Source organism: Camelus dromedarius, chromosome 6 (assembly GCF_036321535.1).
Source record: "Camelus dromedarius isolate mCamDro1 chromosome 6, mCamDro1.pat, whole genome shotgun sequence".
NCBI lineage: Eukaryota > Metazoa > Chordata > Mammalia > Artiodactyla > Camelidae > Camelus > Camelus dromedarius.
This window is the reverse complement of record NC_087441.1, coordinates 71506906-71531728: the sequence shown is the minus strand read 5'-3', so window position 1 is coordinate 71531728 and position 24823 is coordinate 71506906. Positions and strand designations below refer to the sequence as shown.

Below are 24823 nucleotides of genomic sequence, written 5' to 3'. Positions count from 1 at the left end.
TATATACCAGCTATGAAAATTGCATGATTACATTGTTTTTCAGGTGAGAAAGTATAATAACTACTTTAAGCCTTGTAATATTAAACACACCAGTGCCTCCCCCTTGTAGAGTGCTGAATTGGCTATCATTAGTGACAGATGTTCTATGCGTTGCAATTACACTGCCTATATAATTGTGATAACTTTCCACATCTGATTTGTCAGTTTCAGTGATTTAAAAGTCACTTGATGACTGCCTGAAAATTACTGAGGTTTTTCCTCTGTTAAATAATTTCTGCTGCTACAGTGTCTTTTTTAATAAGTTCTAGAATTCTGGTGAAGTCTGCATGTCTCAGTTCCTTGTTTAACTAAACAGGTGTGACAATTTATAAAATTCTATGCAAAAGCTCTCTAATTACTCCAACTTGGGACTTTGAAATGTGTTTATGGGGAAAAGCCACAAACTTATTTTTTAGGCACAGTGACATTTTTAAACATATGGCTTCAACTTTTATTTAGTGAAAAAACTGGAAAATGAAAATCTAGAAAGTTGAATTTACCAAACATTTTACCTTTAATCTATAAATAATTTTGTTACTCTATTTTGCCTTTGATACTTAATGGTATTTCAGTTTCAGATGCTGGCTATAGAATCCCAGTGCAAGAATTGCTAAAGTATTATAAACATCCCTTTCGGTAGAACTGTTCATACTTGATTTCTTTAATATGCTGAGTTGATTACAGTGATCAAAAATTCCATTTTTCACAATTTACTTCATTATGACCAGGCTCATCTGATATCTCTATCAACCCCCCGCTGTCTCGGTTCAGGAGCAGTTTTATAAATGGCCTGAGACAGATGAACATTTCCTGGCTCAAGACAAATGTTTGCAAATAATTAATACATTTTGATACCAAATTGTGTCTCGATTCAGTGGAATTCTTCATCAAGCTAAAGAGTAACTTTTAAAACAATATGAGACAATAAATTAAGATGAACATTTTAATGAGATACCAATTGCGTAAGTTTGGAAAGAAATTAATTTATTTTCTGTCACTTGTATGTTAGATTTGATTCTAGCAGTGTCTGCCTCCCTATCGATGGCAGACTGACTTTATAGCTATACTTGGTATACTGGATATACATGAGATTAGATCTTTTAGGGAGCACTTTTCACAGAGTTTATTCTGTTTTCTAATAGAATGCAAAGAGCACGCATCATGGCAGATGAGCCCATCATGCAGTGTTTAAGGACGGAGATTTCACTTCCGGTGCAGAATTCCAAGAACTTAAGCTTCTCTAATTCCACCACGCCTACTTCTTTGGAAGCAACTCCTCCTTCAGGATAGAAATCCTAATATGTTTCCCCTGAAAAAAAGTGTCTGTTAACTGTTAATAGGCATTATACTTGTATAATGAAGAATTTCATTTGATATGGTGGGAACTACAGAGCAAACATCACTTTTAGCTTTCTGAATTCATGTGATCAGTTCTACAAAATTCTATAACCGCTTATTATTTCTGAGCCTAGGACACAATACCTGATTAAATTCAATTACTTCATGAAGAGATGATAATGCAGAGGGAGGGGTGTGTGTGTGTGTGTAGGTGGGGAGCAGAATTTATAAAATGAAGTATAACAACAATTGTCATGTAAATCTTTTCAAAAGCCAGTACAATTCTGATAAAAATCTAAAATGTTAATTTCAAAATACCGTTTTTTTTCACACTTGCTTATAGAAAATTCACTTATTTTCAAGTGAAATATTTTACCCCTCACAGAAGTTTGATAGCGTATATAAATTTAACCCTATAATCTTGAGTTTTCAAGAGTTTCTTTTAGGCTTTAAAATATTGTTAATGAGTGAACCTACAGCTCCACCAAGCATACATAAGAGGACCAAGGGCAGAAAGATGGAAGATGACTAGTGTTAACTAACTGAAAGGAGGTAGCTTTTTTTTTTAAATCGAAGTATGGTTGATTTGCAATGTTGTATTTGTTTGTATGGTTGATTTGCAATGTTGTATTTGTTTCTGATGTACAGCGTAGTGATTCAGTTATACACATATATGTATAATCTTTTTCATATTATTTTTTCAGTATAGGTTATTATGAGCTACTGAATATATTTCCCTGTGCTAAACAGTAGGACCTTGTTGCTTTGAAAGGAGGTAGCTTTTAAATCTCACTTGGTAGCAGTTTGTTTTTGTAACCAAAACCCAAGGACTTCTAACCGTAGATGGAAATACTGCTACAGCCATTCTGTTGTCTACCACAGAACTCGTTTTTTGTTGTTGCTGTTTTGGTTTTGGTTTTTCTCTTTGATCCTGTGAAATAAAGGTGATTCTCTGGTTTCCTCTTCCTCAGCTGGACAGAGCAAAGGTGCCACTTCTACCATGTACTGTGCACCACGAGGGCAGGATTCCTTCTTCTGAGCCAATAATTGGGTTTATCAGACTATCGCTTTATCCATCTCTCTCAAAATCCCTTTCTTTGAGCTCCATGCCACCTCACATTAGACTTGCTACTGTTTTAGTGTTTTCATTTACTGTCTTTTTGGTCCCTCATTATTAATTGATGGATCCAGGACCTCGCTTATAATCTTTCTGTTGCAAATCTTATTACCACTATTTTAAGATCTTACTTTAAATTCTTTGACTCCTTCAACTCCAACAAATATCACAATCATTTCACAGTGCAACTCACACCCACAAAGATGCCAAGAACTTGTCATCATCTTGAAATACTAAGTTGTTCCTCTAACCCTTTCACTTTCTGAATCATTCTACATTTCAGTTTTGGAGCCCACGTTAATTTTTTATTTTTTCTCCTGAGGAGGCTGTTTCGCTTGGAAAATTGTTTTGTTGAGTTCAAGGATTTGGAAATGATTCCATGTCTCTTGTTTATTAATCTTGACCAAGAAACTTAATTAACTTTTCTGAAGTTATGTTTCTTTATGTGAGGTAGTTGGAAGGAAAAAAAAAAGAACATTATGTTGAAAAAATGTGAGTTAGATCTTGTATTTAACATGCAAATACTGTTCCTGGCATCTAGAAAGCACTAGATTATTGTTAATTTCCTCTCGTGAAATGGTTCTGTTCTTTCATAATTAATCAAAACCCCGGTGTCACACTGCTGTCGTACCCTCTGAAGCATATTGTTCTATTTGGATTATTCAGATCATGTGTTTTCTCTGATCCTTTTTAAGGCTACCAACCAACATGTGGAGGAAATGCCAACATTTTCTGACTTTACACATATGTCTGTAGCCTTCAGACTCATCCGTACCCTCAACAGTGACTTGCTTTCCTTTTTAGATGCTTAAACAGGAACTTCTCTGATCGCCTACTGCCACTTTTCCAAAATATCAAAGTTATTTTTGTTGTTCAACTGATCTAAAGTTTCCCTCACCTCATCTCCATGTGTCAGATAATTTTTATCTTCCTCACAGAAAGGACACAGCAAGTACGATATCCATTAACTTTCATCTATTACTTATCAATGTATTGTAACCATATAATCCCTTACCTCCTTTCCCTTAGTTTTATTCACTTTTATGTGTCTGTTTATGATAATAACTTTCTATCCTGAATTCCTTCCCTTGCACGTATCCTAATGTAATTTATGCATTTAGCCCGATTGTATTTATTATATGATACGATTTTATTTTCCAAGGGAATTGCGCTTTATCCATTCATCTTACTTGATGAGGGTAGATTGTTTTATTTGGTAAACCCTGGCCATTTCTTATAGTCTAGGGCCTGTAGGAGTTTGGATCCAGGGAAATTAATTTTGACTTTTTGGCATGTAAGAGAAGAAATACTGGAAACGTTGTACACTAGTTAGAAAGTAAAAGCTTAGAAAAGCAACACTATTGTGAAAGACAATGTTTACAAATGCCAGTCTAGGAATTAAGTAGGAAAAAATAACACATTTTAAATGAAAAATGATGAAATATAATAATAATAAGACAGCATGATTGTTCTCCAGAGCAGTAAAACAAAGTCCTTAGTGTTTGACTTTCTCTCATTTGGGTTAGATTTCTTCTCATTTTGCCTGTAACTGAAATCACATTTTTATACAAAGAAGATAATTTATGTTTCCACTTATGTTCTGTATGATTGAATGAGATACTGCAGTGAATTTTAAATAATTTGTGAGTAATTCATGATCAGTAAACAGTTCTTCAAAAAACTTCAAGGCATATTATTTAAAAGCTCATTAAACTTTGTAAGAGCTTGTATGAATTGTTTTAAGTCAAGATATGTTCCACAAGCTTTTCCATAAGAATGTTTATTTCTGAAACTTTGATGAAAGCACTTGTTCTTCTTAGATATAGGAAATATAATTTGTAAAAGATGTATTGAACAACTGTCCTTCTGTGATTACCATAGCACACTGCTTTTCAAGAGGACATGTGGATTTTCCAAATATATCCATATTCTTCCAAGGTGGTTATGTTTACTAAACCTAGATTATATTCAGACTTAAAAAAAATAACATTGTATTCCATCTCCAAATTAGTTCACCACTTCTTTTATGGACCTTCCAACTCTGGGATTTTGTTTTTGGGGAAAAATTAAGCAAAAACATATTACAGTGTGCCTCATGATTACCTTCAAAAGATATAGAACTGGGCAACATAATGTTAGATTGCATATAAAGAATGTGCTTTTTTATTTCAGTATAGTTGATTTATAATGTGTTAGTTTCTGGTGCACAATAGTAATTCAGTTATAGATAAATATATGTATATACACATATATATATATATATTCCTTTTCATATTTTTTTCATTATAGGTTATTACAAGATATTGAATATAGTTGCCAGTGCTATACAGTAGGACCTTGCTGGTTTTTTATTTTATATACAGTAATTTGTATCTGCTAATCCCAAATTCCTAATTTATCCCTACCCCACCCTTCCCCTTTGGTGACCATAAATTTGTTTTCTATCTCTGTGAGTCTGTTTTTATTTTGTAAATAAGTTCATTTATATCATTTTTTAGATTTCACATAGAAGTGAAATCATACGATATTTCCCTCTTTCCCTATCTGATTGCTTCATTTAGTATGACAATCTCTAGGTCTGTCCATGTTGCTGTAAATGGCATTATTTTATTCTTTTTTATGGCTGAGTAGTATTCCACTGTGTGTGTGTGTGTGTGTGTGTGTGTGTGTGTATGTGTGTGTGTGTGTCACATCTTTTTTTATCCAATCATCTTTTGATGGACATTTTAGTTGCTTCCATGTCTTGGCTATTGTAAATAGTGCTGCTATGAACACTGGAGTGCATATATATATGCTATTTTTTTTTATTATTATTAGAGTTTTCTCTGGATATATTGCCAGGAGTCAGATTGATAGATTATATGGTAACTCTATTTTTAGTTTTTTAAGAAATCTTTATACTGTTTTCCACAGTGGTTGCACCAAACTATAGTCCCACCAACAGGGTAGGAGGGTTCCTTTCTCGCCACACCCTTTTCAGCATTTATTCTTTGAGGATTTTTTAACGATGGCCATTATTACTGGTGTGAGGTGATACCTCATTGTAGTTTTGATTTGCATTTCTCTGATAATTAGCAATATTGAACATCTTTTTATGTACCTATTGGACATCTGTATGCCTTCTTTGGATATTTAGGTCTTCTGCCCATTTTTTGACCATGTTCTTTGTTTTGTTGTTCTTGTTGGTGGTGTTATTGAGTTGTATGAGCTGTTTGCATATTCTGGAAGGTAAGCCCTTGACAGTCAAATTGTTTACAAATGTTTCCTCCCAGATTGTCTTTTCATTTTGTCTTCTTGTCTTTTGCTGTGCAAAAGTTTGTAAGTTTGATTAGGTCCCTTTTGTTTATTTTTGCTTTTATTTCTATTTCCTTGGGAGGCTAACCTAGGAAAACATTGCTGCAATTTATGTCAGAGAATGTTTTGCCTATTTTCTCTTCTAGGAGATGAATAGCATCCTGTCTTATGTTTAAGTCTTTCAGCCATTTTGAGTTTATTTTTGTATATGATGTGAGGCAGTGTTCTAACTTTGTTGATTTACATGCAGCTGTCCAGCTTTCCCAACACCACTTGCCAAAGTGACTGTCTTTTCTCCATTGTAAAATCTTGTCTCCTTTGTCAAAGATTAATTGACTGTAGGAGTGTGGGTTTATTTCTGGGCTCTCTATTCTGTTTCATTGACCCATATGTCTGTTTTTGTACCAATACTATGCTGTTTTGATTACTGTAGCTCTGTAGTATTGTCTGAAGTTTGGGAGGGTTATTCCCCCAGCTTCATTCTTTTTCTTCAGTATTTCTTTGGTAATTCTGAGTCTTTTGTGACTCCATATAAATTTTAGGATTATATGTTCTAGTTATCTGAAAAAATATCATGGGTAATTTGACAGGGATCACATTACATCTGTAGGTTACTTTGGGGATTACAGCCATTTTAATGGTATTGATTCTTCCAATCCAAGAGTACAGGATATCTTTCCATTTCTTTAAATCATCTTTAATTTCCTTTCCATTTCTTTAAATCATCTTTAATGTCCTTTATCAATGTTTTATAGTGTTCAGCATACAAATCTTTCACCTCCTTGGTCAGGTTTATTCCTATGTAGTGGAATGTGCTATTTATTTAGTAATTAGATAGTGTAAATCAAGACCAGCTCTATGGTGAATAAATTCATTCATCTTCTTTTTTTAGGAAAGTATTTTATCCTTATGATGAGACCTCTTAACAACTTTGTATATAACATACAGCAGTGTTAATTAGATTTATCATATTGTACGTTATATCCCTAGTGCTTATTTATCTTACAATTGGAAGTTTGTACCTTTTGTCCACCTTCGTCTAATTCACTCTCCCCATCCTTCCCCCTCAGATAACCCACATTGTGATCTCTTTTTCTCCGAGTTTGTTTCTTTTTGAAGTATAATTAAACTACAACACTATAGTAGTTCCTGATACAGAACAGTGATTCCATACTTCTATACATTTCAAAATGATCACCATGATGTCTACCATCTATCACCATACAAAGATATTTCAGAATTATTGACTATATTACCCACACTGTACACACTGTACAATTCATATCCTTGAGTCATTTATTTTGCAGTTGGAAGTTTTTCCTCTTTATCTTCCTTACCTATTTCTTTCCTCCCCTCTCCCCTCTGGCAACCACTTGGTTTGTTCTGTGTTTCTATAACTATAAGGAAGAAAATAAGTGTGCATATATCTTTTCTAATCAGTAGTTTTATTTATTTCATATAAATACCGAGGAGTGGAATTGCTGGGTCATATGGTAGTTCTATTTTCAATTTTTGAGGAATCTCCATAATGTTTCCATAGTGGCTGCACCAGTTTACATTCCAACCAACATTACCCAAGGATTCCATTTTCTCCACATACTAACCAACACTTGTGATTTGTTGTCTTTTTGATAATAGCCATTCTGACAGGTGTGAGGTGATATCTCATTTTGGCTCTAATTTGCATTTTCCTGATGTTTAGTGATATTGAGCATCTTTTCATGTGCCTGTTGGCCATATGCATGTCTTCTTTGGACAATATGTCTGTTCAGATCCTCTGCTTATTTTTTAATTGGGTTGTTTTTTAAATGTTGAGTTGCATGAATTCTTGGTATATTTTGGATATTAATCCCTTATGAGATAAGTGGTTTGCAAACGTCTTCTCCCATTCAGTACAGGCCTTTTCATTGTGTTAATAGTTTCCTTCAGTGTGCAAAACTGTTTAGTTTTATGTAGTCCCATTTGTTTATGTTTGCTTTTGTTTCCTACACCTGAGACAGATTCAAAAACATGGTGGTAAGACTGATATCAAAGAGCTTATTGCTTATGTTTTCTTCTAGGAGTTTTATGGTGTCAGGTCTTCTGTTTACGTCCTTAATCTATTTTAAATTTATTTTTTGTGCAAAATGTGCAAGAGTAGTCCAGCTTGACTCTTTTGCATGTAGTTGTCCAGTTTTCCCAACACCACTTATTGAAGAGGCTGTTTCTCTTTCCTATTACATATTATTGTCTCTTTTGTCATAGATTGATTGTCCACTTCAGTGTGGACTCATTTCTGGGCTCTCTGTTCTGTGTCATTGGTCAATGTGTCTGCTTTGCTGCCAGCAACATATCATTTTGATTGATGTAGCCTTTTCTTCCCCCCAGGGCACATGATACCTCCAGTTTTATTCTTCTTTCTTGATTGTTTTGGCTATTCAGGGCCTTTTGTGTTTCCATATAAATTTTAGAATTATTTGCTCCAATTACATGACATATGCCATTCTCTATATAGAAAAGATATTAATAGCATAAAACATATCATAATGCAACCAAATATCTACTTTCTGATTATGTTTCATTTAGAGCTAAAATGATAAGAAAATTTTTATTAAATATAGAGTTTAAAGTAGATATTCTAAGATGTTTACATGACATGGTACTATTGCTCTATTTTGAGGTTAAAATGTTCTAAAATGTTTTATTATAAATAGAATAGTTATTTGTATAACCACATGATTTCCATGGAGAGCAACATACCCAAAAATGTGATTCAAAGTAGAGAAAAAAATCAGTGAACTTCTATTTTCCGTAACACTTTATTGTATACTCAGGAATATTTTTCTTCCCAATTGCTCTGGGCTCAGTAACAATGGGATCATAGCATGAATTTTTCAATTTTGGAGTAAATGTTCTCTCTGAATCATAATAAATTTCAATGTCAATTACCCTGATATCAAAGTGTGGCTTAGAAAAGAGCTGGTTGTGACATGCTAACCAAGTTGTCTAAGCCTTGAAAACCACTAAATTCCCCGCCCCCAAGTAAATTTGCAGCCCTGTTTTTAGCATTCATCTTCATTTTTAGCTCCTACAAATTTTCTATGCTGTCTTTCTTATATCTCCACCTTTACTTTCAGAACTGCATACTATATCCATATCCATCTTCCTACATGGATTTAGCATCTAGGTAGCAATTTCCCTCTTTGACAGTACACTTAATAACATTTACATTCATGAGGATGACACTTCAAATACTAGAGTTTTATGACTCCCTCTCTTTGATTATGCTAAAACATAACATCAGTCTTTATATCAGCTCCGTTGCTTTCCAATTTCAAATTGTTTTTGTGTCTCTGGACTGGCTAACAAAATTTAACCAATACTGAGGTCTGATGTTTAAATGAATATTGTTTCTAATGCAGAGAAATTTCAGAATGCATATGGAGATTGAACAGGTTGTATAGAGGACATCATGTTTTATCAATTTTAAAGTCCATCTGATATTTTTAAACTCATGTAAATTAAATAATAATAGTCAGCTATTTTTTATCATTTATTATATGCTGGGTGTGGTAGTAACCATATTTTATGCATTATTTGCATGTAATCCTCATAACAACTCCCATTATACTTCCTTTTACATCTGTTAGAGAAAAGGAAGCTCAGAAAGCACTTCTGAGTTTAAAAATTTCTCAGAACCATAGCTAGTTATTGGTAGAAGTATGATTTTCAAAGATTAACATTATTAATGATCTTACTTCTTTTTAATGCTGAATTGGAGATAGCGTTTATGTGGACTCTTTCTTTCTTGTCACTAGTCCTTTAAAGCAGGTACTTTTAAAGGAAGATGATGTCACCACAGAATCTTCTAGAAACACCCATTTCCTGAGAAAGCATTATTATATATTCAATCTCTAATATGTACAATCTAAAAAATCTGTAAGTAAATTTTTAAATGCCACATGGAAGAAGCTTGTGCATTTATCTTTGATACAATTTTAAGTCACAGTGCAATCTGGCAATTTCTAAACTTAGGCTAAAGCTAGGGATTTAAAATCTTTCAAAATGTACTTACATCATTTCCTTAACAGATGCTTGGTGGAAAAGATGACTATGTATAGCTGAAGGAAGAAAGTTCTTTAAGGATAGTGAGAGATTTGTTGAGTTTTGAATTCCTCAGGCTTATTTCAACTAATTTTTCTCCTTCTTATGCTGAATTGTATTCACAAGTGTCAGTGAAAAAGTGCTCCCCTTTGAGAAACACAAAGTCAATATGTTAAAAAATAAATGATACAGAGAATAATTTTAGAAGGAAAAATAATATTCCAATTTCCTTGGAAGCACATGTGACTGATAAATCTGAAAAAGTGTAATATTTTTCATACTTTGATTTTTTAATCCTATTTTTAGATTCATTGACCTAAAATATTCAAGGACAAGATACATAGGGATATTATGTTCTTGAAAACTTCAAGGGAAAGTAAATATATATGTTTACATTTATATTATTAGAAATATTTTAATATTTCATGAAGAACTAAACAGTGTAACCGAAAGAATTACACTGTAAAATAAATTTCTTGGATTTTCTGTGCCTAAAACATGTACAACATTATCACCATTTTAATACAATTTACTTGCGGAATCAAAAGATTGGTGGAGCTCTACTTGCTTGCTTAATGGAGCTCATCAAATTATAGAATTTGAATTACACTATTAGGGTTGCCCAGATTTAGCAAATAAAAATGCAAAAAGTTACATTCAATTTGAATTTCATGTAAGCAATGGATTTTCATATATTGAATGGTACATTCTTATTCTGAAAAAAATTGTCTGAAATTCAAATCTAATAGTATGTTATATATAGTATCTGGCACCCTAGAAGGGAATTTGAATTTTTATTTCATTTCTTCTTTGCTCCATAGAAAAGTAAATTTGATCAGAGAAGTAAAGAGAGGTATCCAGGATCAGTCAGGTAGCTTTGGTTCTCAAAAAAGGGCCCATAGATATTAAAAATTGAATATATTAAAAGACTAAAATATTCTTGATGTCATGTCATTAGAATCCTAATGTTTTAACAGCTGTGAGAGACATTAAATATGAGCTTCAGGGATCAAGATGTCAAGATGAGGCATTTTTGTGGGGAAGAATAGTGTTTCAGGTTTGTTTTTGTTTTTGTTTTTGTTTTTGTTTTTGTTTTTGTTTTTGTTTTTGTTTTGATGACCACAGAGAACTGACAGTGTCCCTTTGGAAAACTTTCTCCAGTATTCCAATAGCACTTAGTCTGCATTGTAATCATGTGCATATGGATGTGTTCATTTTCCTCTTGTTCCTTTTTGAATAGGTAGCCTCTGTCTTAACCTCAGACATTCCAGCTGTCTGAGGGACTGAAATGCAAGGAGGGCCTACAGAGAAAAGTTGGCTATATTCAGCTAATATGCAAAATCGAATTATGCATCCAGAAAGTAAACGACCTTAAAAACCTGGAAATCATGCTAGAAGTCAGTCCTGAAGGACTTAATCATAGGCTTCTCCCTTAGTGCACAGACCATTCCTTAACTAAATCTGTCAGCCAGCCCAGCTGGGTGGTAAGATAAGTAATAGAAAACCTCCCTTGTTCTTGCCCAGGAAAGCCTGAGAAAGAGGCTTTGGAAAGAGAGAGAAAAGAAAAAGCAGCAGATGTGTGTGTCAGTTCCCCTTGGGCTCTGCAAGGGAAGGAGCTGGTTCATTAGACAAAGGAGGAAATGCCAGGCGTGGAACCCGGCAAGGGCTCCGGCGCCAAACACAGGCAGTGGGATTTTGCATCAAAGTAAGGGTTTGTTGCAGGGCGCCAAGCACAGGACAAGCCTCAGATCCACTCGCACTTGGTCTTTGAGTTGGGGGTTTTTCAAAGGGGAAGAACAAAGAGGCTGGATCATCATTTTATAACATTTCTGAACCCTAGATTTCAGGGGGCAGAATGTCTCTGGTTTAGGATTCTCTGGCCAGGCGGTCTGGGAGCTCATCTTGCCCTGGAGAAACAGCTTGAGTTTGTATGCTAATGACGATATCTATAACAGCAATTACAGCAATAAAAAATAAAACCGTAAGTTAAATTAGAATAAAAAATATAAAGTGTAAAAATAGTAAAATGATTTTAAAAATACTAATAATAAAATAATAAAAAAATTCAAAATACAAAACAAATGAATAAAATATAAAAATTAAAACAAATTAAATTAATTTAGAATATAAAAATAATAAAATAAAATAAAATAATAAAATATAAAAATAAACACAATGTTAAAAATAAACAATACAATAAAAATACAACAAATACAAATTTTAAATAGCAAAAGAATAGCAATCATCTGACTCTGGTTAATTAGTGTTCTTTTAGCACAGGCTTGAGGTCGGGGGGACAAGAAAGGGAATAAAGTTTTGAATAGAGAGATTAATCATAAACTTGGTAAAGGGATTCAGTTTTAGGGGAACTTGGTTTCAGGAAGAAGGGAGATCTCTTGCCAAGACTCCCTGTTTAAGGTTTTGAAAACATAGCACTTGCTGGCTGCCCCTTATCAGGGAAAAAAGTCACAGTAAGATTCAAGTCTTAGCTTTCCTCATCTAGCCTGAGTTCCTCGCTGGTGTAAATCCAGCAGAACAGTGACTGAGGTTCTGGCTGGAGACTAGGGGGAGAGGACTGGGCAGGGTACGGGGACCCATCGTGCCAGTCATGTGACTGGCTTATTTTCAAGAGCAACAGTTACAATGTAGCTATGCATCCCTTCTAACTTTTAGATATTATAAGTATATTCCTTAGTCTATTAACTTTGCCCACGGTGCCTTTCATTGAAAACTAATCTATATACTCAATCCATCATTTTTACTAATACAGTTTTTGTAGTGTGTTTTAATTCTGTCTGAACAATTATCACTACATGTTATCATTATTTTCTAATGCTAATTTACCCATTTGTGGCTCTTTATGCATCACTATATATTTTCAAATAATTTATAAAGTATGCAACTTTAGGTTACCCAAATTAGTTGAGTAACTTATTAGTAGAGTATTTTATCTGTTCATTCTATGCATTTTCTTGGTAAATAATTCAATTTCTCTACAAATAGTTATGACACAACATTTCCCTTACAATTCTTGTATCTTATATCTTATTTTATAAATAAGGCAAAGATGTCTGTGTGTGTTGGTTCCTAGTTTATTTCTTTACTGCAGGCTGAAACCTGTTTACTCAAAAGCCTGCTGGTGTCAAAATAAAGTTTTTACATATCCGCTTGTTTTAAAATAAGCTGAAACAGGCAGATTACTAGCCATTTGGAACCTGCCTGTTCTATATAACCTGTGAAATTATATCCAGTATCTACGGGCCATTGAGATGACAAGGCCTTGTGATAGAACTCCAGGCCGCTACATCCTCGGAGCTATCTGACCCCAAGATGCCCTTTGGTGCTGCTGAGTGATGCCACTTGAAAAGCAAGCCCCTCGCCGTTTCCCATTCCTCTCTTCCCCAGGAGTTCCCTTGCCCTCCTTTCTCTTCTGGATGTGACCTCATTCCTAAGTTTCACAGGTACCCCTTCCAAGCACCATTTAACAATGTTTGCCGTGTGCTACTGACTCGGGTGGTGTTTCTTTTTCTTGATTATCCACCAGTTGTCTCAAACCCTGACAGATTTCTCGTTTCCTTTCACTATTTTTCCTTATTGAATTGACCAAGACCTCCAGGACTGTAATAAATAGTCATGGTAATAGTGGGCATTTTAACCATATTCCTGATATTAAAGTGAACTAATCTAAAACTCTCCATTTTATATAATATTTGCACTGGTCAACATATATTTCCTGTGCTTTGAGTTTCAAGTGTTTTGGGTGACTTTTTCCCCTCATAATGTATATATTATTCTTTGTTTTATGGGCTCTCTTTCTTTCAGCTCATTGGAATCATTGTCATGGTTTATGCTCTTGGTCTCAATTCCTTCTCTTTTCTCCTATTTAAGTTCAGTTTGTGTTCTTCGTTTTTTGTTACCTATACATCACATAACATTTTGGAAAACAATTCATCCCATACTTAATCCTACCACTAATTTTTTTTTTGGCTTTTTTGAATACATTCTTTAAAGTATATGTATGTATTTTTTTTTGTATCTACCATATTATTATTTTTTTATTGAAGTAGGGTCAGTTTACAATGTTGTGTCAACTTCTGGTGTACAGCACAATGTCATACATAGATGTACATATATTCATTTTCATATTCTTTTTCACCATAAGCTACTACAAGATATTGAATATATTTCCCTGTGCTGTACAGTATAAACTTGTCTATTTTATATATACCAGTCAGTATCTGCAAATCTCAAACTCCCAGTTTATCCCTTCCCACCCCCCTCCCCCCTGGCAACCACAAGTGTGTGTATTTCTAATTGTTGATAATGAGACATCATTTTTACTGAATCTGCAATAAAAACAATATATATAAAATTCTTCAATAAAATATTTAACTCATATTTATTGTCTCTATCACTTCAATTTTCATTCTTAGTCCCAATTCTTACTCTTATTAATATTATTTGGAATCATATGATGAATAAATAATTTTACATGACAAGATAGTAATGAGCTGGGACAATTACTTAGATTTGTTTTCTTTATCATATGTTCCATTTTGCCTAGGACAGTAAAAGTTGTTGAATTTTTTTTTTTTGTTAATTCTCTGTCCTATTACATTTTTTCTTTCTCAAATTGTATGCTTTTCTTTTGATATTGAAAACATTTCCTCTAGTTCATCTTTTTCAAAAATGTGATCTTTTTGCAATGTTAATTATGTTCTTTCTAACTGAACATATTTAATTCTATTTTTATTTGTCCATGAATTCTAACTTATGTCATTCTTTTTTTCCATTTCATTTTGCTTTATATCTTATTTTTTTCTGTTGATGTTTTTCTTTCCATTTTATAGGTGGCATATGTTCTTGGATGGCAAGAAGTTTTATTTATTCATACAGTAATGTTGTTTTCTCAGTTATGTGTCTCAGCAGTGAAGACAATAGTTATTTTCTCTATTTTTGCATCACTTGGTCCTAAGTTACTGCTGTTGTCTTTTCCAGCATTACTTAAAGAAGTGAAAGCTACTCCAATTCGGGAATTTTTAATTATCAGTTCATGTGATTGCTTCTGCCATGCTCTCTCTCCATTTGGGTAATGGCTAGATACATTTCTCAGTCCCACATCTGGACCAAAAGCTAAGTTCCCAACCTAGTCAGTGGTTTTGTTAGACTCCCATGGGAACTCTTCATTACTATGGTCAGTTTTGATCCTTTCACCAAATAATTTTACTTTCACACTCTGAACCTACAGAGGGCCTGGAAAACTAAGTTTGGAGGCTATACTCCTGTATGCTCACATAAAGCCTTCTAGGGAGTGGGCTGTTTCTGAATAGCTGGAACAAGACTGGGGCAAGGAAGAGATTGAGTAGAGACAGGCTCAGATCTATTTAGAGGCAACATGTAAGTACAGACTTTGGGCAGCCAATTTAGGTGTCTAAAATTAGACAACGCATGATGTGACTTCCCATCTTCTTTCAGATGATGTAAAGAGAAACTGTTTTTATCCTGGTTCCATTAGCTTTGCGTTGGTAGAAATTCAAACTTGGGATTTAGTGGTACTACGAATTCTAGACTTATTTTCAATTTTTACAGACATACTTGACAGGGTTTGGGAAATTTTTGACCATTGATTACAACTCAAGACATCCTTTAAGAGAGACAATATAATTTGCTATTTTGTGGGTCATAAATATAACATTAAATAAATGTCAAGAAAAAAAGTCAAAACCAAATAAAAAGGAAAAGGAAAAGAAAGGAAAGTCAAATAAAAAATTTTAAAAATCTACCCTTTGTGTCTTTCCATCTAGTCCTAACAAACTGTATTAAAAACTCTTTTTGGCTTCATATCTCCCATGCGTTCAGGCTCTTGGTTGTATGTCTAAAATTTCAATTAAAATGCATGCACATGTGTACTTTTGAATGATCTATGCACTAAAGGAATTCTGCATTATTGTGTTGAGTTACGCTACATGACAATTTATACTCATTTATGGGAATCCAATAGGCTAGAAAAAATCGACAACATAATTGAAATCTTAAAAAAATGGACTTTTTTCTAGGATAAAAATGAAAAAAAACCAAATCACATTGTTTCTAGGAATCAAAACGTTTAAAAGCATACATTATACACTTTAGAGGTAATTTGAAGTATACTCCAAAGGCTTCAGAATCAGTGGTTCTTTATATTATTTTTGGCATTTTTAACTTTATATTATTCTTTGTATTTAGCATATTTAATCACAAAATTGTTATACTATTTTGACACATTTTAAGAAAGTAAACTCTTTTTATAAGCATTTTACCCAATATTTGATCATAACCTATTATATTTTAAGTTCAATAGAAAATATTTTATGCACAAATGAATGTACCCATTGTCTTCCTTCACTGAGCAAATATGTGTTGGGCACCTGTGTGTTAGGCATTATACTGGGCACTTTGAAACATGAGTGAGTAAGACAGACCCATATTTCTACTCTCACAGAGATTACATTCTAGTGGGTACAAAGAGAAATAATAACTAAACATAAATAAAATACATCATTTTGTGTTAATAAATGATAAGTGAATAAAAACAGAAAACAGCAAAGCAGCAGGAGAAGATGAGCAAATGCTGAGTGACTGGATGTACCAACTTCATACAAGGTGGTCAAGAGAGATGTCATGGAGAAAGTGACATTTGAGCAAAAATTTGAAAGCATAAGGCAATTAGCGATGGCAGATGTTGGGGAAGAAGGTCCTGGACAAAAGAAAGAGCCAGTGCAATATCCCTAACATCGGGGTGTGTCTGGGGTGCAGTTAGAAGAATGGGAGTCCTATGGGATGATGTCCGAAAAATGCATAAGTCAGGTCCTGAGCACACATCTGAAGGTCTTTAATTTTGACAGTAAAATAGGGATCCCCTGAAGCCTTTTGAGCAGAGGTGTCAGGTGATCTGACAAGTTTGGAAGGATCATTCTGGCTGCTGTGGTGAGAGCGGAAGGCAACAGGGCTGAGGGAGAAGGAGGGAGTCCGGTTAAAATTTTCCTGCAGTCATTCAGATGAAGGAAATAAGCTCCATCATGAGAGAATATTATTTTGCATATTTGCAAATCAAGAAAAAAGCTTAATTATTGAATCATAAAATAGAAGAGTCAGCAAAATTAATTGTAACTAATGACATTGGAGGGTGTGCATATGTTAAAAATCTGACCTACTGACAACACATACTAATGATAATAAAAAATATACAAAGTTAAACATGCAAGCCATATAACTCACAACTTAAAATATCTCTTGTGAGATAATTAAGAGCTTTAAATTCAGTGAGAGATTCCATTAAAATATAAACATAAAAGCCGTTGCAAAACTTGAGAATCATGGTGTGAAATCAAAGTACTGTGATGATACTAATGGGATGTTTCAACGGTTGGCTTATGCAGACGTCGTTTCTCGATGGTAATAGGCAAATACACAATTCAAGGAGAAAAATATTATAAATATAATTTTAATAATACTGCTTTCTAGCCTCACCCATTCAAATAATTTAAACGTTTATTTTTAAAGTAGTATACAGTAAAATTGGTTGTGTGTTTCCATTTCTAAGAATTTTAACAATTCAACACCCATTTATGATAAAAACTCTCGCCAATGTGGGTATAGAGGGAACATATCTCAACATAATAAAAGCTATATATGACAAACCTACAGCCAGCATAGTACTCAACGGTGAAAAACTCAAAAGCTTCCCACTAAAATCTGGGACAAGACAAGGATGCCCACTATCACCACTCGTATTCAACATAGTCCTGGAAGTCCTAGCCACAGCAGTCAGGCAAGAGAAAGAAATAAAAGGGATCCAAATTGGAAAAGAAGAGGTAAAAGTGTCATTATATGCTGATGACATGTTACTATATATAGAAAACCCTAAAAGGTCCACACAAAAGCTACTAGAGCTGATTGAAGAATTCAGCAAGGTAGCAGGTTACAAAATTAACGTTCAAAAATCAGTTGCATTTCTTTACACTAACGATAAATCAACAGAAGAAGAAAGTAAAGAAACAATCCCCTTTAAAATAGCACCCAAAGTAATAAAATATCTGGGAATAAATCTAACCAAGGAGGTGAAAGAATTATACACAGAAAACTATAAACCATTGATGAAGAAAATTAAAGAAGACTTTAGAAAATGGAAAGATATTCCATGTTCTTGGATTGGAAGAATCAATATTGTTAAAATGGTCACACTGCCCAAGGCAATCTACACATTTAATGCAATCCCTATCCAATTACCCAGGACATATTTCACAGAACTAGAAAAAATCATAATAAAATTCATATGGAACCATCAAAGACCTAGATTTGCCAAAGCATTACTGAAGAGAAAGAAAGAGGCTGGAGGAATAACTCTCCCTGACTTCAGACAATACTATAGAGCTACAGTCATCAAGACAGCATGGTATTGGTACCAAAACAGACATATAGACCAATGGAACAGAATAGAGAGCCCAGAAATGAACCCACAAACTTTTGGTCAACTCATCTTTGACAAAGGAGGCAAGAATATACATTGGAATAAAGACAGTCTCTTCAGCAAATGGTGTTGGGAAAACTGGACAGCAGCATGTAAAACAATGAAGCTAGAACACTCCCTTACACCATATACAAAAATCAACTCAAAATGGATTAAAGACTTAAACATAAGACAAGATACAATAAACCTCCTAGAGGAAAACATAGGCAAAACATTATCTGACATACATGTCAAAAATTTTCTCCTAGAAGAAATAAAAGCAAGAATAAACAAATGGGACCTAATGAAACTTACAAGCTTTTGCACAGCAAAGGAAACCAGAAATAAAACAAGAAGAAAACCTACGGAATGGGAGAAAATTTTTGCAAGTGAAACCGACAAAGGCTTGATCTCCAGAATATATAAGCAGCTCATACGACTCAATAAGAAAAAATAAACAGCCCAATCCAAAAATGGGCAGAAGACCTAAACAAGCAATTCTCCAAGGAAGACATACAAATGATCAAAAAGCACATGAAAAAAATGCTCAATATCACCAATTATCAGAGAAATGCAAATCAAAACTACAATGAGGTATCACCTCACACCAGTCAGAATGGCCGTCATTCAAAAATCCACAAATGACAAATGCTGGAGAGGCTGTGGAGAAAGGGGAACCCTCCTACACTGCTGGTGGGAATGCAGTTTGGTGCAGCCACTATGGAAAACAGTGTGGAGATTCCTCAAAAGACTAGGAATAGACTTACCATATGACCCGGGAATCCCACTCCTGGGCTTGTATCCAGAAGGAAATCTACTTCAGGATGACACCTGCACCCCAATGTTCATAGCAGCACTATTTACAATAGCCAAAACATGGAAACAGCCTAAATGTCCATCAACAGGTGACTGGATAAAGAAGAGGTGGTATGTTTATACAATGGAATACTACTCAGCCATAAAAACCGACAACATAATGCCATTTGCAGCAACATGGATGCTCCTGGAGAATGTCATTCTAAGTGGGGTAAGCCAGAAAGAGAAAGAAAAATACCATATGAGATCGCTCATATGTGGCATCTAAAAAACAAAAACAAAAACAAACAAACAAACAAAAACAAAGTGTAAATAAAGGACAGAAATAGACTCACAGACAGAGAATACAGACTTGTGGTTTACCAGGCGGGTGGAGGGTGGGAAGGGATAGACTGGGATTTCAAAATTGTAGAATAGACTACACTGTATAGCACAGGGAAATATACACAAAATGTTATGATAACTCACAGAGAAAAAAATGTGACAATGAGTGTGTATATGTCCATGAATAACTGAAAAATTGTGCTGAACACTGGAATTTGACACAACATTGTAAAATGATTATAAATCAATAAAAAATATTAAAAAAAAAAAGAATTTTAACATATGTGTAGATCTGTATAATCACCCTTACAATTAAGACACTAAGGAGTTCCATGACCCCCAAAACCTCCTTTATGCTATTCCTTTTTAATCAGACTTTCCCCCATCCCAAACTCTGGCAACCACTGATCAATTCTTTATCATTATAGTTTTTCCTTCCGGGAGCATCATATAAAGGAATCATGCATTACGTGAGCTTTAGAGACCCAGTAGAACTTTGAGATCTAGCCAAGTACCGCATGTAGTCATAGTCCATTACTTTTTGTTGCTGCGTTGTATCCAAATATGCAGATGTACCAAAGTTTGTTTATGTACCCACTTATTGAAAAACATCTCAAGTTATTTCCATTTTTTATGATTATGGGTAAAGTTGCTATGAGCATTCATATATAGGATTTATGTTTCATTCCCTGGGGTAATAAGATTTCATTTTCCATGGTAAATACTCAAGATAGAATCGTTAGGTCATACGGTAGTGAGTGTTTAACCTTATAAGAGACTGCCAAACTGTTCACCAGAGCAGCTGTACTGTATCCCTACTTCCCACCAGTGATGTGTAAGAGTCCTCGTCACTTGGCATTTCCAGGAACACTAGTGTTCTAATTTTACTTTATTTTTTTCCCTTTCTGTCATTCTAATAAGGTTGCAGCAGTAGCTTACTGTAGTACAAGATCTTGTAAAAGTCACATTTCAATTTTTTTCAATACTCTTGAAACTTGAGAAAGGGTAGTAAGTTCAAGGATTTCAGGGCTGATCAAGGAAAAAGCCAAGATCATTAGGGGGCAGGGGTGCACAGAGAGCTTTATTTGGGTTAGGTTAGTATCACAAGCAAGAAGCCCTTTACCTCACATCAGGAGACTTCAGAGGCAGGAGATCAGAGTCACCACCCAGAGGGCAACAAGGGTAAAAAGACCCCTGGAGAAGAGGGACTATGAGGAGGGGCCTCTCAGGTCTAGGTGACGTCCCTCAGCTGCACAGCTGGGGGGTCTCCAGGCAGAGAGCTCCAAAGGGCAGCCACTGGGGGTCTTCTGTAGTCCTCGGGTAGGTCTTATCTATGGCTTGCAAATATTTTGCTGTGCATGGAAGGCAGGGAGGTTCTAGTTTGCTAAAAATAATGCTTATCAGGATGATATGCAAAGCAATTGGGTGCATACAGATTTGAGTTTGGCACTGGTGGGTTTTTGAGTGAATGGTCCCAGCTTGCTGTGAAGAAGTAAATAAAATAGGGGCCAATACAGGAACCATCTTTGGCCAACAGAAGGAAGCAGGGCTACGGAGCCCTATGGATGGTATGATTTAATCAATCATGTGAATCATGTTAATGCATTTTCTGTAGAAAATCATAACATTTTACTACTATTTGAGAAACTAAAATTGGAAGATGAGATAATGAAATTATGCTTTTGGAGGAACTTCTTTCTTAATGTTTGAGAGAGAAACAAAATTTGATCTTTCTTCATATTTGAAGGTAGTATTATTGACCTTCTGGTAAACTTTTTTACCTAAAAGTGGAGATAGACATTTGCTCAGAAATCTACATAATTCCAAGACTTTAGAAGGAATGTACTGTGTTAATGGAATAGTTTGTCAGTTTAATGGTATAGTTTAAGGCTGTGGAAGTCTGTGTGTGCACACCAATTACAAGTTAATTTGACAACTCTTGTGTCACTGATAGTAATCTGTTGACCTGCTCAGGCAAAAATATCACTAAGTATCACCAAAACAAATTTTCACAAACTTGATCAGGAAGTAGCCCAGGGAAGAGCTGGGTATGCAGAAACCAGCCTTTGGTTCTGGGTCAGCATCAGTCTGAGTAAATCCAACTAATATTTACTGAATCTCCTTCCTCCAGTGTTTAACACTGTTAAGTATTTCCAAACGGCCCAGTGACAGTGCACACATTTCCAGGTCTGGGGAGATGAGACACCGGGGTCACACTAGTGGAGAGTTGTCCTTGCTTTCTGTACCAGGTAGACCTCATCAAACAGAGAGACAAGTCACCAGGCTGGAAGACCTAGAGGCTTTATTGTCTTTGTAAATATGATGACGTAAGTCACATTTTCATTCTGCATCTCAAAAAGTGTGAATATTTGTATTATGACAACTATACATGAATATTTTGTACATAGAAGACTGTTTCTTTACTTTGTGAATTTATTAAGTTAGACATAAATTTTGAAAGATGTGATTCTCTCTAGGGAGGTAACATTTGATGAGAATAAAGTTTAGAGACACAATAATCTCTATATACTTTCTTCCCTCTTTGCCACTCACTGTCTGGATCTTCCCTCCTCTTCCGTCCCCCCTCCTTCCTTTTCTTTCCTTCCCTTCCCTCCTTCCTTCCTTACTTCTTTCTTTCCTTCCTCCCTCTCTTCGTTCTCTCTCTTTCTCTTTCTTTCTTTCTCCATTCTTTTTTTTTTCCTTCCCTCTTTGGACCATCAACGAGGAAGAATGTTAAGGGAGAATTAACTACAATACAGTAATCACTCCCCAGGAGTGATGAATTGATTATACTATTGGAACCTCATAACTATAAGAATATTTTCCACTATTTGAGCTTCTCTGAATATCTGGTAGTTTTCTTTATTTTAAAATCAACTTCTATGTGTACAGAGATTTCAGATCTTTGAATGAGTATAATGTGAGGGCTCTGTATTCACTCATTCATTTAACAAATAGTTATTAAGCATATACCACATTTCAGGCACTTCTTGACTTATCACCTTTGAAAAAGACTGTACAAGAATATTTCATTTTCTTTTTCATTAAATTTGAAGATTTAATAGATTTGATTATCTCCAATATTATGTACTTGCTTATCTTAATAATTTGCACTTTTCCTAATATTGATGCTGAAAGCTACTATAATTGATTCTTCAGTCGTTTTGTTTGACATTTAAATTGTTGAGGTCTCTAAATTCAACCTGCTAACTTATGCAAAATATTGTAAAGGCAATGAGAGCAGTTTTTTGCATTAATATCACAGGAATTTAAAACATCACTACAGCTATCAACTGCTTCATCTTTTCTGGCAAGTGAAAGTATTAGTTGAATCCCCCCAGTGTTTGTGGCATCTGCTCCGAGCATCTCTCTGTCACTCTTTCATATATGGTTACAGGTGGTTTTTCAAATCAGTAGGTATGTCTTGATCATTAATTTTGGGAAAGTTCACTTAGCTGGAATCATCTTATCAACTCTTGACAACTGTGTATATAATTCTATCATAGCAGAAGGTTTTTTTTTTTCCCTCTGATTTTTTTTAAATGAAAAAAAATGAAAGCATTTTTAGTAGCAAATCTTCTCAAATATCAACCCTATTCAGATTATATGTTTCTTTATTTCTAAACTTTTTGGTCAAATTATTTTGCAAGTACATTTTTCTCATTACAGAGATATGACTTGGCAAATCTCTCTTTTACTGTAGTTTGAATTTACCTATTTAAAAAATAGGAGTAAGGGCACATTTTTTGATGATATTCAGATTTAAAATAGCTCTGGCAATGGTTTTTAACTTAAAATGTTACAATTTCTCCTCAGTGCCTGGCAAACTACAATATTTAAAATGAGTAATAAAAATCATATTCTTTATCTATCCAAACCATTTTCAAAAATCAATCAGGTAAAATGCACGTGTGCTTTGTGGACAAATATAAAGATGTTACTTTTACTGGGTATGCACTAAATTCCAAATATTTAATGTAGTACATGGACATCCTCAATAAGTCTGTGCAAATTCTGAACTTAACAGAGACCTCATTTCTGGGCAGTTCTATTAACAAAAATACATGACTGTTCTTCCATTTTGAAGAGATAAATGGGAATTGGAAGATGAGTCAAAGAGATCTGGGACCATTTGTGAGGATGCCTTATTCAGACCAACATCAATTATGTTATTCGTATGGAATTTTACCTTGTTTGCCTTCATTTGCTAGCCAGGATTTAGGATTCTCTTATATATTCCTTGAGGTTAGGCGGTGGACAGGGGTGGGGAGGTTGGGGGAGGTGAGGGGTGACAGTTGGAGGCTGGGAGTGGGGAGAAAAGTAGGTTGAGAACTGAATCTGAAAAGATAAATCCAAAGTCTCTGCCTTAGAGCAAGTCACAGGTTGGTGGATAAAGAAGGCCAAAGACACACATGGAGAAATTACACTAGAAGACATGAAGCGCCATGTAGAGAAGTTCATGGGTGCTCTAACAAGTATTGATTATGTGCTTTCTGCATGATCAGATTTGAAGTTCAGAATGTTATCTTAATTAACAAGGGTAGAGGATAATTTAAAGTTTGAGAGACTGCAATAAATCTGGTTACTACAATTTGAAAATACAGCCTTAAACTAGCATTGACAATAGGAAAGAAACAATGCTTCAGGTACAGGTTAACAGTCAGCATGGAGGGCGGAAGGTATAGCTCGGCACAGAGCATGGCCTTAGCGGTGCGTGAGGTCCTGGATTCAATCCCCAGGATCTCCATTAAAAAAGAAATAAACAAATAAACATAGTTACCCTCTCCCCCTCAATAAAAACAACAAAACAAAACAAAAATAATAATACTAATAAAGAATCAGCATGATATCACTGGGTAGTTTGTTACGTGGCGTGAGGGATGCAGGAGAGTTAAGAAGCAGGATTGCTCCCCAGTTCCCCACTGAGATGATTAGGTGGACAATGAGTTTGAGGTTACCGTGAAGTGATGAGCTAACTTTGGACTTGCTTGAGCTTAAGATACCATGACTATTCATGCAAGGGATTTGACTGATACTTGAAGACTTTTCCCTAAACTGGTATAAGCCTTGCTTGAGTGAGAAATATGCAGATATGTTTAAGTTGGATTTGTAGGTGGAAATGCTAATTTTCTGGAATAATTTCAGCTTGGTTGACTGACATTGGAGCATACTGGAATAAGCTTGAACTTGTTTTTATTCATCAGACTATAATGTTATGCCAGAGTAACCAAACAAAGAACAGCAATGACTTAGAACAAGAACTTCCTTCTCACTCAGACAGGCACAACTGTAATCTTAGCTGACATTCCAAGGCAAGCATCAAG

The 24823-nt window shown here is 34.7% G+C and overlaps 1 protein-coding gene across 1 annotated transcript in view; it reads left to right on the top strand.

Moving 5' to 3' along the window:
• The window catches only part of EYS (eyes shut homolog), a 1182030-nt gene that overhangs the window by 12891 nt on the left and 1144316 nt on the right, over nt 1–24823 (top strand). The window contains 1 exon segment of the mRNA XM_031455943.2: nt 13325–13332. Coding sequence (XP_031311803.2) covers nt 13325–13332 — 8 coding nt within the window.